Below are 12,872 nucleotides of genomic sequence, written 5' to 3' on the forward strand. Positions count from 1 at the left end.
TGGAGAACTGAGTTCTAATGAACCTTGGAGCCGTTGGTTCTGATGAGACTTAAAGACCCGTTTACAATTTCTGTTTTCCTTCCCATAAATAAGAAAGATGTGTGGGACATAACGATAACACAAGCTGAAAGACTGCCTAGTTCTCACTAATTCCAGTAAAGATAGAACAAAGCAGGAAGTTGGCCACAAGGAAGCAGGAAGTAAGACGTATTGTGTTGCCAGTTAGCGACCCACAAAGGGGTGGAGGTTCAGCAGCTAGCTCCTGATTGGAAGATATCAGCAGTTCTTGGAAATATAAGCTGTTCCAGTGGATGACTCTAACCCAGGAAATTTATAAGGCGATATCGTTTTTACTTCTCCATTGCTGAGCTCAGCTTTTGAATTGACTACCTTCCTCAAAACCCAGCTACAGAGAGCATCACATCTAGAAAACTTTCTCCTTGAAATAACTGTCAACCCTTCCTTCTTCCCCCAGCCTCAGATTCTGTTCCTGGACATTTGGATGAAGTTACTGTGGGGGGAGGAAAAAAAATGAAAACCAAGACCCTTTTCTTCTATCTTTCTACTTTCTGTGTCTGAGGCTTGCAATTAAACTGACAAAAGTCTAAATAAATAAACTGACAAAAGGCAGATTAGCAAAGGAGGGGAAGAAAAACCTGTTTACATATGCAGCATGCATACTTGCAGGAATGCTCTGTGATGAGTGACTCAAAAGGGTGGTAAAAGTTGGATCTTCTATACCATTTTAACAAAGAGTGATAAATTGTGTAGAAGTGACTAGTCAAAAGAAAAGGGGGGGATTGACTAGGATGGGAGAAACTAATGATAAATAAGGATTGTTTATGCAGACCTATCTCAGTATCACATCTGGTATAAAGAGTTGTGTGTTGCACTCTTCTTCCTGGTATTGGAAGTGCAGGGAGGGGGGCACCTTTACAAAGGAAAGTTTCCTTTACAAAAGGGAAATTCGTGTCCTTGTTTTTTACACATATAAAGGGAAAGTAGAGCGTTCCTCCTAGGTCTACTGTTTCTTACTTGGTTTCTGCTGATAATAATTCTTATGCCAAAATAGCATATTTTGGGATAGTGTATCCTGATCTCCTTCATTATCTTGCTTTTTAGGGCTTAAAATCCAATAGTTGACTTGGTCTGTGCACGTACTGTCTCTGTATCACTTCTGGGAAGAGGTAGCAGAAGGGACTCATTGTAGGCAAACACCATACCTTATATTATTTTACCCACTTCTAAACCTGGCAGGGATTAGCTAGTCAGTAACTTTTTGTTGGACTGAATGAATCTGTCATTGGATTAAAACTGGTGATCCTGTTTTGGAGGTCCTCACAGTGAACATTGCGACAAGCCATTGTTATGTTAAAAGTGGTACCAAAGGAAAGAGAATGCAGGTTTGCATGCATAGGAATTTAACTATGTTCATTTACTAAGAGGTGATTAAGTTCTGGGGCATTTTATATTAAGCAAGAGATCATTTATATAAACCAGCTCTTTTTTTTTTTTTTTCATTTGTTCATTTGTAATCGGGAATGTGCTTTTTTTAATGACTGGATTATTCTCATCTACCTGCAGGGTACATCCGTCCCCAGTATCAAGGGTCCGGGGTAATCGAATGAATAATCAGAAGTTTGCTTGGTGAGTATATAGTCTGTTATAAAAATTTGTAAGTCTTATGGAAAGTCTTAATAGGGTGGTATTAAAACAGAAGAGAATTATTTTTGCTTCTCAATAGAGAATACATTTCTACTAACTGAATTACATAGTCTCCCTTTCCTTTGGAAAGTTCTAAATAGAAGCAGTAAAGTGCCTTCTCAGCCAAAGCTCTTCACTCATCAAAAACTGAGACATTTTTCTTCTAACAGATATGGCATATTTTCCAGGATTATCCACTGTTATATTTTTAAAGAATGTTTCTCTTTTGTTGAAGATATTGTAAGTTTTCTAGTGAGATTTAAGCAATAACTCAGATTTTTCTCAGGTACCATTTTCCACTTCTTATAAAGATTTTCATTGTAAATTAATCTATTACATTAATTTTGATGATTACTATTTAGATGATTTTTTTTCTCATCTTAGCTATAAATATCCAGGGATTTTCTTTCTTTATTTTAATTTTAGGGCAAATGAAGACCTTTTTGTTTTCTTTTTCTTTCTTCTGTCTCTCTCTTTTTGGCTTAAAACAATACACATTTATTCTCTTAAAGTTCTGGAGATCAGAAGTTCAAAAGGAGTCTTATGGGCTAAATCAAGGTGTCAGTGCAGTTGATTCCTTCTGGAGGCTCCAGAGGAGAATCCATTCCTGGCCTTTTCTGTCTTACAAAGGCTATTCTCAGTGCTTGGCTTACGGCCCCACATCACATACCTTTCCCCCTCTGCTTCCCATGTCACCACATTATATCCTTCCATTCTGTGGTGAAATCTCTTTCTGCCTTCCTTTTACAAAGACATTTGTGATTGTACCTCAGGCCCCATTACATAGCCTGGAATCCTCTTCCATCTCAAGATCCTTACTCACATCTGTAAAATCTGCTTTCCCATGGAAGGTAACATTCATTAGGTCCAGGGATTATAACACAGGTCAAAGATCTTTGACTGACTAGTTCTTGAAATAAATAGATAGATAGAACTTATCAGAAATGACCTGAAAAATTATTACAGTCACAAAACATTGTCTATGAATTCTTTAAAGATGCAATTTAAAGTGTTTCACAAATGTTTCTTGTGAAACAAAAAATTAATGTACTAGATTTGTTTACTCCATTACAAAAAATTAACTTTTCTACACATAATATATCTTCAAAAAAAGAAAGGAAAAAAAAAAGTGAACCATGCACCGTATTACTTAAAAAGTGAATGGAAATTCACAGATCTCCATTTGTACTTCACTAGATTGTATTTAGAATGGGATTTTGATTAAAAACTATGGCTTTTTTTAAGTATGGGAAGATGATTACCAAAGACTGAGCTTCCAAATTAATTTTATTCCTAAATCAGGATTATTTTTAGACACAAAATAATGATTCTTTGAATTTGAATAGTGTGTAATCAACTCACCTCCCTTCCCCCATTAAATCTAATTAACCCTCACAATAGCTTGGTGATGTTGTTAAATATTATGCTTTTCTTTTTCACAGAGGGGGAAATGGAGCACAGAGAATATAGCCATTTGCTTCTACACTGTCTAAAAGCAGGGGCATCCTTCATGGTTTTTCACAGTCGCTAAAGCATATTGTCCCCTGTTAAACCTGGAAAGCTAAGAGAATAATAATGCTGATGCCCATTACACAAAAGGGAAAGGAGAAGCAGGTTCTTTCTTGACTGCACAGAATTGATATTCCTTCTCAGTACAAGGCATACTGTACTAAAGAAACTTTAGAACATACAGAGAATATGAGACGTTCAAGTGAGCAACATCAACTAAGGAATACAGTACAGCATTGCCAGTTAGCATATCCATTTTCTAACAACTGATTTCTCAATGGCTAAATGTGGATTACTGAGTAAATAACAAATATTCTTTCCTTCACGCTTCCTTTCTGAAGTATTGGAGTAATGGTAACTTGTTCCTACATAATTCATAGCATGTTATTTGGTTAGTAAGTTTAAACCACTTTTATCTCCAGAGAAGTAATCCATGAAAAACAAAAAGGATTTTTACTACTAGCCTTGAGAAAATTCAACTTTTATTTATTCAGCAACATTTATTTACAGTCCCTGGCACTGTGAAAAGCACTAGATTAGAAAGATAAATAAAACATGGTTTCTGTCCTCGAGGGGCTCGCTCTCTTGAAGGTGAGGGAGGGGTAGTGTATGCGTGTGTGTGTGTGTGTGTGCGTGTGATGTCGCACATATAATACACAATGTTATATAAACAACATATAATACGTAATGAAATGTGGATAATGCACTAAGGAAATATATCAGAGGAAAATGTTATCAATTCTATTTAAGATCAATTCGAGAATGGATAGTGCAGAAGAGAAAAAGTATCAAGAAGGAGAACTTTTAGAAAATCTATCCCAGAGAAGGTTTCTGAGCAAAGACCCAGAATTAGTAGGAAAAGCAGAGGGTTGAGTTATTGCTTCCATTATATATTGAAACTTGTGTTAAAGGACCTGGGACATTTCTAAATTAACTACAGTAGGAACATACATGAATTTAAATCATGTGCTTTATTTGGTCGTAAGTTGGTTAAAATTCCTATTTTATATATATATATACACACTACTTTGAATTTTCCTGAAGTAAATGCTATGCAACTGGTATATGGAAATAAATCAGCTGGCTAGGAAGAAGCCCAGTGACTCACCCAGCATCTACATGTAGTTCAGTGATAAACGCTTGCTTTTTCTTTGTGAAAGATTGGCTCTGGAAATTCAGAAACTTTAAATACTCACGCCAGCAATGGAGATAAAGGGAAAGTGACTGTTTCCCAAAAAGAAGAACTTCCCCCAAAAGAAGTTTGGGATAATTTAGAATTATAAGATAAATTCGACACTAGCTTGGCTCTGGTTTGAGTTAGATCTGCAAACACTGTATGTGAGTGATGCTGGATGATTTTGTAAAGTTGGGTTAGCAAATGCTCCAATCAGTTAAAAGAACATTGTTCATTAGAAAAGCAATAAAGCTTCACTAAAACATGAAAAGATTTGAACTTATAAGTTATGCATAGGAAATGCATGACAATTGGTAGGTTATAAATGTCAGTGGCTGTGGTTGAGCTATGAAACCAGTGTTTATTATTGAGTAAAGACAGTTTAAAATTTTAAGTAGTGTTTTCCTTTGCATAATGTTAATATGAGAGGATGCATCCACTGGCCTCATTCCTATGGCAGCATTTCTTCTCTCTGGAACTGAAGTAATCTGTGGAAAAGAAAGTCTGTTCAAGGCAAACAAACCTGCTTGAATGGAAAGAAAATGTGGTAACAAATGTACATCCAGGGAGGAGATGAAAGCACCAGGATGTAATGGGTACAGTGACAGATGTTAGGATCGAGCCAGGTTTGCTGTAACTATCTGCTAACTTCCAGGGATTAAAGAATGTCAATAAGAACTTCATGACAGATATGTTAGCACCCTTGTAAAGAACATGAGATCACTGTACAACTCATTTAATATTCAATTAATCAAAGATAGCAATCCAGCTGGACATAAACTCCGTCCCTTAGAATGGCTCTCCCCTCCCTGCCACCCACTATAGTAATATTTGTCGATTTGAAGATTGATGAAGCCTATGAGGTTCAGCGTGTGAATTTCATTCTCTTTCATGGGCACATCTGTCTGTTTCCTTCACCACTGATCCTAGGCAGAGGTAATCATACCTTCCTTTCTCCAATAACTATAAAGACCTTTTTTAGAGTAGAGCATTTACCACTCTTTCTCGCATGTAATAATGCAGGAAAAACTATTTTGTTCCATTGGGGGGAAGTGCGACCGGTTTATTAGAGAGTTGAATGTGCAGATAGACTTACTTTCTTTACAGATCTTTTGGTATGAAGCTATTATATTCTGCTGTCAGTCCGCAGAGAGTGGCTGTTTCCATGTCATCCCTCTGTAATTTTATTCTCAAAAATGTAATAGACATCTGGAACCTGTGTTTGGTGTGTATGTGTAGGTTGGAGCAGGACAGGGAGAGATGTAGTGGGAAATGTCTCTGAAGTTGATTTAAGGCTCCAGAAATGTCCTGGATCAGTGTTCCAAAGACATATTCATTGGTATATGCTCATTTTTAGCCTTTCACTCTTTCTTCTCTTCTTGTCACTCCAGCCTTGACCCTGCTATTTTCCTAAAGTTTTAGAAGACTTGGGTTTATATTGTTCTTTGGTGATCATCATGGCGGTGGTTATGCTGTGCACCCACACCATCCATCGAGGGCTCTTATGCAAGAGTGGCAGTGGACATTACGTAATAGAGATTTTTATGGGCTATTTATATAGTGGCATAGAAAATAAAGTATTATTAACAGGAATTATCAGCAAATAGAAGTAATTTGTTCTAACCAGTTGGATGCTGTTACCACCCGTCTCAATTATGGTTTATTTCTTACCAACATGCCTGAGATGTTATATAGCTGTATACACCAAGAGGCTCCAGTTTTAATAGTGTAACTATGCAAATTATGACACATTCTGAATGTGAATCACATTTCATATTTGGATATGACAAAGTTCCATGTCACAAATTTTTGTAGATAGTAGAAAAGAAACTTTGCACTGCGATGTTTTATTGTTGGCTGTATAGTGCTACAACGAACTCATATTTAAATGCATAGTTGCAAAAGTTAGATGTGATTTCACAGAATCTTTCTGAAAGATAGAACTAGTATGTATCAAACTAGTATGTATCTTTGTCATAAAAATAAGAACACTTCTTGTTTAAAACTTTTGCCTTCACAGAGGAAGGCACTGGAATTGTCAATACTGGAAACCTGTCAGAAAGCTGATGGAGAACTTAGTCCTTGAGGGAGGGGCAGAGCATTTCCAAATGTAGGAATCGATTTCAGAGCTGAAGGAAATGTAAACATCATCAAGTTTAGTTCACTGTCTCACTTTCCACATGTAGAAATGGAGGCCCAAAGATAGCACGATAACATGTCAGAGATGGGCATAAACTCAGGTCTCTACAAACCTGTCCAGTCGTTTTTCTGCTGCCGTAACGTTGCTACCTATGGGTAGAGCTAATGATTAAGTAAGGTAGGTACTTAATTCATTACCAGTTAAGCAGAAGGTTTTCTCTGGGAAATTCTCGTAACCCTGGTGTGATTCTGGGAGAGAAGGAAAATATAAGAATGGCCCTAATGAAGACATCATAGCGCACTCCCAACAGATGGCAGTTGCTCTTTGCCAGAGTGCTTACTCAGCATCCTATAGATCCTTGCATGCTCATTATTTATAGATAATATTGATTATGTTATTTAATTACCAGAGCATTCCACCGCTTTGCTTCTTGGTTTACAGAGCAAAAATTATCATAATATGTACGGACATTAATATGTGTAAATTGTAGTTTCCAGAATGGCCTGCCAGGCCTCATGGGTTTTTTTAATCCATACTTGTTGGCAAATAAGTAATAGCACATTGCCTTTAGATTTAGTTTGGAAGCTTGCTCTCTCCAGTGTTTGATAACAGATTCGGAGAATGGGCCATAGTTCACGTAATCGTGAACCAGTTTGCAAGTACCCTGTATTCATACTGAATTACAATGAAAAGAAGTGCCTCCAGGGTGTTGCTACATTTTAATTCCCTCCAAATTCACATCTTTTGATATGTTATAATCCAGTTTCAGCTGTTAAATTCTGTAATTACTTCCACCACCTCCTCATAACTTGGTAACAATTATGTGTACTTTGAACTTGTATATTGTTTTTCAGGTTGACCTTATTAAGGACCTTTGGTCTAATTTTCCTGAATTCTCCATTACCCAGAATTTCAGCAAGAAACCTCATGATAAAAGTGTTTCACATTCCTGTTAGTATCAGCTGGTTTTTGTCTCTAGTATTGCTTCAGTCACAATAGAGATGGTTTGGGGGAAAAAATTAAAGAAGGTTATTTTCTGCAATTATTTTCTTAATTATAGAAAAATTAGGACTATAAGATCATGCTGAGCCATAAAGGTCACCGCTTCTGAGACATTTTTCTATTAAAGTCCAAGAGGAGTTTGTTTTTCCTGGCTTGCTACTCAGAAGCACATTAGTGTCTTATTGAAAACCTGATGGAAGAACCTATAATGCCTGTCTTTGGACTCTATTGATTCCCGGGATCTTCCTAGCACCGTAGTCGAGGTGTGCCACTATCATGTAATAAAACATTTCTGTTTTATTAACTAATTTTATTTTTTTGTTTTTATTTTTTTTAAGATTTTATTTATTTATTCACGAGAGACATAGAGAGAGAGACAGAGACACAGGCAGAGGGAGAAGCAGGCTCCATGCAGGGAGCCCGATGTGGGACTCAATCCCGGGACCACAGGATCACACCCTGAGCCAAAGGCAGACACTCAACCACTGAGCCACCCAGGCACCCCTTTTTTTATTTTTCTTAACAATTTTTTTTTTTTAATTTAAGTAATCTCTACCCCCAGCGTGGGACTTGAACTCACAACTCAGAGATCATGAGTCACATGCTCCACCAACTGAGCCAGCCAGGTGCCCCTTATTATCTAATTTTAGCATAACCAAGGAATATTAGTTCAGTATTCAAAAGGACTTGTTCGGAAAATCCAAAAATTCATGGAGACTGAACAACACACTTCTAAATAACACACGGGGTCACAGAAGATCACTTAAAAGAAATTTAAAAATATTCTTAAGTCAATGAAAATGAGGACACAACTTACCAAAATGTGTGAAATGCATCAAAAGCAGTGCTTAGAAGGAAATTTGTAGCATCAAATCTATTTATTAGAAAATAAGAAAGATCCCAAATCAGTAATCTAATCTAAGGTTCCATGTTAGGAAACCAGAAAAAGAAGTGCAAATTAAATCCAAAGTAAGCTAAAGTAAAATAAAAAAGTGAATTGTTTATAATTCTGGGATTTATAATATTTTTCAGATAATTGTTATCTTTTTAGGCTGGTTAAGGATATTTCAAATTACACAATCTGAAATCACAAGTTACTTTGGGGAAGCTACTTAAACCATAGCTTTTTATAGAGTTTTAAATTGTACAGTGTGCATTATTCTCTATCACATTCTCCTCCCTGTTAAACCTGTTCAGAAGTAGGACTTTAAAATAATGATGTGTTATAAGGAAACATGAAGAACAAGGGTATGCAGCAGTCATTAATGAATAACACAGAGTAAAACTGTGTTCCAGTATGAAAAAAATGTGTGTCTCTGACAGTACCAGTACAAACCATGTTTAATTAATATATCAAATTAAAATGAAGAAAGACCTTATTTTATATAATTGTAAGTTCACGTTCCACATATTTATGGAGAAATCTCCATATCTAGAAAAGTCACATTCTTTTTCAGTCATTCATAGTATTTTTCAGTGAATTTATTTGGAATGAAACATTGGCTAATCATAGTTGTCTTCTAAATAGATATTTGAAAGATGTAATGACTAATATTGGGACCCAATAAAAAATCCTACTGTATTCTCGAGTGCTAGGAATACTGCAGGATGATAGATCTTAAGGGGCTATCCCTGTGAGAATGCTGGATGTGTCAGTACTATTTTGATCTTCATTTATCAGTCATATTTGCAATATCATCTTTCTAGCTGTGGAGATTTCTTTGTACATGGACAGTGAAGTAACACTTTCAAAATTAAATATATTCTCACCGTATTATGATTTTTCTCAGCTGACTATTAGATTTTCATAAAGTTTCCTAGTCATTTCTTTAAAATTAGCTATTTATTATGTTTCTTAGTACAGCACTGGTTATGTAAGGGAGGATCAATAACCTCATAATTAATATATTCTAATCAGTTTTAAGAGAGCAATAGATAGTATGTGATACATTTATCCAAAAAGTTAATATCTGCCGAGAGCATACCAGTTTTAGTCACACCTGTTCCATTAGGCCCACAGTTAAGCAGGAGCTAGAGGAGGGTGCCTGAGTGCCTCAGTCCTCTAACTGTGGACTCTTGATTTTGGCTCCTCTTGTTTTTAGCTCAGGTCATGATCTCCAGGGCATGTGATGGAGCCCCGCCTCCAGCTCCATGCTCAGCAGGGAGTCAGCTTGGGATTCTCTCCCTTTCCCTCTGCCCCTCCGTCTGCTCACCCTCTAAATTAATTAACTAATTAAAATGAAATAAAATAATAAATCAATCTTAAAAATAAATAGGGAGCTGAAGGGCTCCAGACTCTGTTGGAACCCACTGTCTACTGGTAGCCATTGCCTTTGTCTGAATTTTCACTCACCTTAGTCTCCTTTATCAGGTGAGGTTCTTTTGTCAGAAGTAATGGAAAGTGACTGAGTCTGGCCAACTTGATCAAAAAGGTAACTTTATAGAAAAGGACATGAGGTGGGTTATGAATCAGTGGAGCTGGGCCCCAGGAGACACAGGAAGCAGGACAGCACCCAGGGTCCTGGAATGGGATTCAATAAGCAGGTGTAGGCCTAAAGGGACTCAGCTCCAGCTCCTTGATGTCCTCTTCCAAACCACAACAGAGTGAGGCAGAGTCTGATCGGCCCCAGCCCAATTCAGGTTCCCAGCCCATGGCCAAGAGAGAAAGGGTGCCTTGGTCAACAGTCCCACTAAGATCACATGTAATGAGTTTCCCAGAGGAGGAGGCCATGCTGGTACCAATCAGTGGTAAGAAGACCACACTTCATAAACAAGCACCATAGACTCAGCCTGTGATTCAGTGAACTAGAAGCTGCCATGCAAGGTAGTTAATGAACTTCAATGTTATTTTGTGGAGCCTACCTTTTCTTGTATTTTGGATGGTGACGATAATCTGCAATTGTAACTAGAGTAAGTGGCTTGTCTCAGATCTTGTTAACAATTATTGAACGGTTACAAGAAGTTATAAGAACAATGGTTAGTCAAAATAGACTCCCATTTTCCTTAAAACTTTTAGTTTTTTAGCCTAATCCCCCCCAAACCATCCATTTTCTCTGAAATCCTACTTCGAATTGTGTATTTTAAAATGTAGCCTTTAAAACCAAACACACATAGTTATTGTAATAAGATACATAAAACAGAATAACCTCCCATGGAACGAGTAAAGCTTGAGTCAACAAGCTTGGGTTCTGGTATAAATGTGTCACTTAAACTAAATTAGTCTTTATGCTTCTTGCACTTCAGTATTTCTATTAAATGAATGCGTGGTGTCTGACCCAAACTGTTCAAATTAGATCTTGGGAAGAGTGCTAAAGAGGTAATACTCTTCTTGGTATCACCTTGTGTTTCATAAACCCTAAGTATTTAGCCCATAGCCACATGTCAGCTTTACTTAAAAGGAATCTTTACTACCACCTGCGTGAATCTCTGATATGCCCAGCATCTGTTACAGCTTCAAATGAAGCTGTAGTTGACTTCAGCTTTCTTGAGTCCTTCTTAATATAATTTTAGAACCCGGAGTAGATGAGTATCTGTGGGTAAGACCATGCTCCAGAAAGGGCACACATTACATCTAAGTAGACATTATAGCTTTTTAGGATATAGATGGAGCCAGTTTACCCTAGTTCCTATGAAGGCCATATAAACAGAAGGGTAACTCTGTATGTCACCGATTTTGTGTGATCATTAAATCTTTTCTCCTCATCCTGTACTATATTTGGACTGCCTTCACAAATGGATATAGCAAATTACATCCTTTAGAAAAGCACTGATTTAAAATCACCCATCAAATTAAATTAACATTATTGTAAAATTGAAATCCCTCCAGTTCCTTCAGTTTTCCCATTCCTCTCCTCTTGGCCTTTTTTTCCCTCAGAAGACTCTAAAGGAGAACACTGCTTTTCCTTGGGGTTTGCTGTTAGGTACGGAAAAAGAAAATCGCTTTCTATTATTTTTCACTTTAGACCTGAATTATTTTGTACTCTTTGAAGAACCCTGTGGCTTAGCTGCAAGAACGGACTGATTTCTTACAGTGAAAGTAGCTTACAGTAATCCTCCCCAAAGTTTACAGGCTGTGAAGTATTTATTTGGGGAAGGGAAGGAAGTGTGGAATTAGAGTGGAGGCAGGGAACAAAGGCCAAAGAGGACCATGTTGAGAGCAGAAGGAGATTGCTGCCACCTAGAGGCAGAAGTTGGTAAATTCTGAGACTGCTGTGAACACTCAAGATCTGGAGAGTAGACGTTGATGTCATAGTATCATAAAACCGAAATGCAGCCCCTTGGTTCAGTCCTCACCCCTAAGTGGGACTAGACTCATTCTATTCCCTTCCCTGTTGGCCGTGTGCCAGTGTTTCCTATGAAACATTGCTGACCCTAGTGGGTTTTTCTTTTTTTTTTTTTTTTTTTAATTTTTATTTATTTATGATAGTCACAGAGAGAGAGAGAGAGGCAGAGACACAGGCAGAGGGAGAAGCAGGCTCCATGCACCGGGAGCCCGACGTGGGATTCGATCCCGGGTCTCCAGGATCGCGCCCTGGGCCAAAGGCAGGCGCCAAACCGCTGCGCCACCCAGGGATCCCCCTAGTGGGTTTTTCTACTTCTGCAGACAGTATAACCTTGTTTTCGATCATAAAAACTTATGTGAAGTCATCAGAAATCTTTCTCCTGTACCATACAATCTCAGTTATTTGAGAGAGTCTTCATTACCCTCCCTAATAGAGAATATACTTTCCATAATCCACACCATCTCTTTCTAATAGTATACCAAGAGTTCCTGGAAGGCTACCTTCGCATTGAATCATGTGGTTGGTGCTCTCCTGTCTCTCAGAGAAGTGCAGGTAGGAGAGAAATCTTTGAGATGAGAGCAGAGAGTCCCAGGGATACCATTCAGAGGAAGGGATCCTGAGACTCACCTAAGTGAAGCTGAAACCTAAAACGAACACAGCACCAGTCTCAAAAATAATAGGCAGATTGGCTCATTTTCATTTTGGGTATAAGGAACTGACTCTACATAGCACTGACGTTTTTAAAAATTAGGTTGCGATGACATTTTTAATAGAAAAGTCTCCCTTGTAAAGAAGCCTAGACAGCCAGAAATGTTGGGCTGCCACATTTGGCCTGCGATTCCTCTTTTCAGGCCTGCCATAGAGCACAACCCCAGCAGGCACTATGTGCAAATGTCAGCTGTGTGAAGGGTGCCTCCTGTAGTACGAAAGAAACACAAAATTGGCATGGCGAAGCGAGAAAATAGGAAGAGAATATGTCTGTGAGTTTACATGTCTGCCCTCTCTCCCCTCCTGAATGGGAGACTTGATTGAATGTGGTTGATGATTGTGATGATGGTTT

At 37.8% G+C, this 12,872-nt stretch overlaps 1 protein-coding gene across 18 annotated transcripts in view; it reads left to right on the top strand.

Annotated features, from left to right (window-relative positions):
• KLF12 (KLF transcription factor 12) overlaps positions 1-12,872 on the top strand; it is a 591,716-nt gene that overhangs the window by 514,106 nt on the left and 64,738 nt on the right. For all 18 annotated transcript variants that reach the window (XR_013355728.1, XR_013355729.1, XM_077855379.1 and 15 more), the window contains one exon: positions 1,585-1,647. Coding sequence is in view for 16 of the 18 variants with exons in the window: in XM_077855379.1 (XP_077711505.1) it covers positions 1,585-1,647 (63 nt within the window). In the remaining 2 variants the exon portion in view is untranslated. The remainder of the gene's footprint in view (positions 1-1,584; positions 1,648-12,872) is intronic.

Source organism: Canis aureus, chromosome 17 (genome assembly GCF_053574225.1).
Source record: "Canis aureus isolate CA01 chromosome 17, VMU_Caureus_v.1.0, whole genome shotgun sequence".
Classification (NCBI taxonomy): Eukaryota; Metazoa; Chordata; class Mammalia; order Carnivora; family Canidae; genus Canis; species Canis aureus.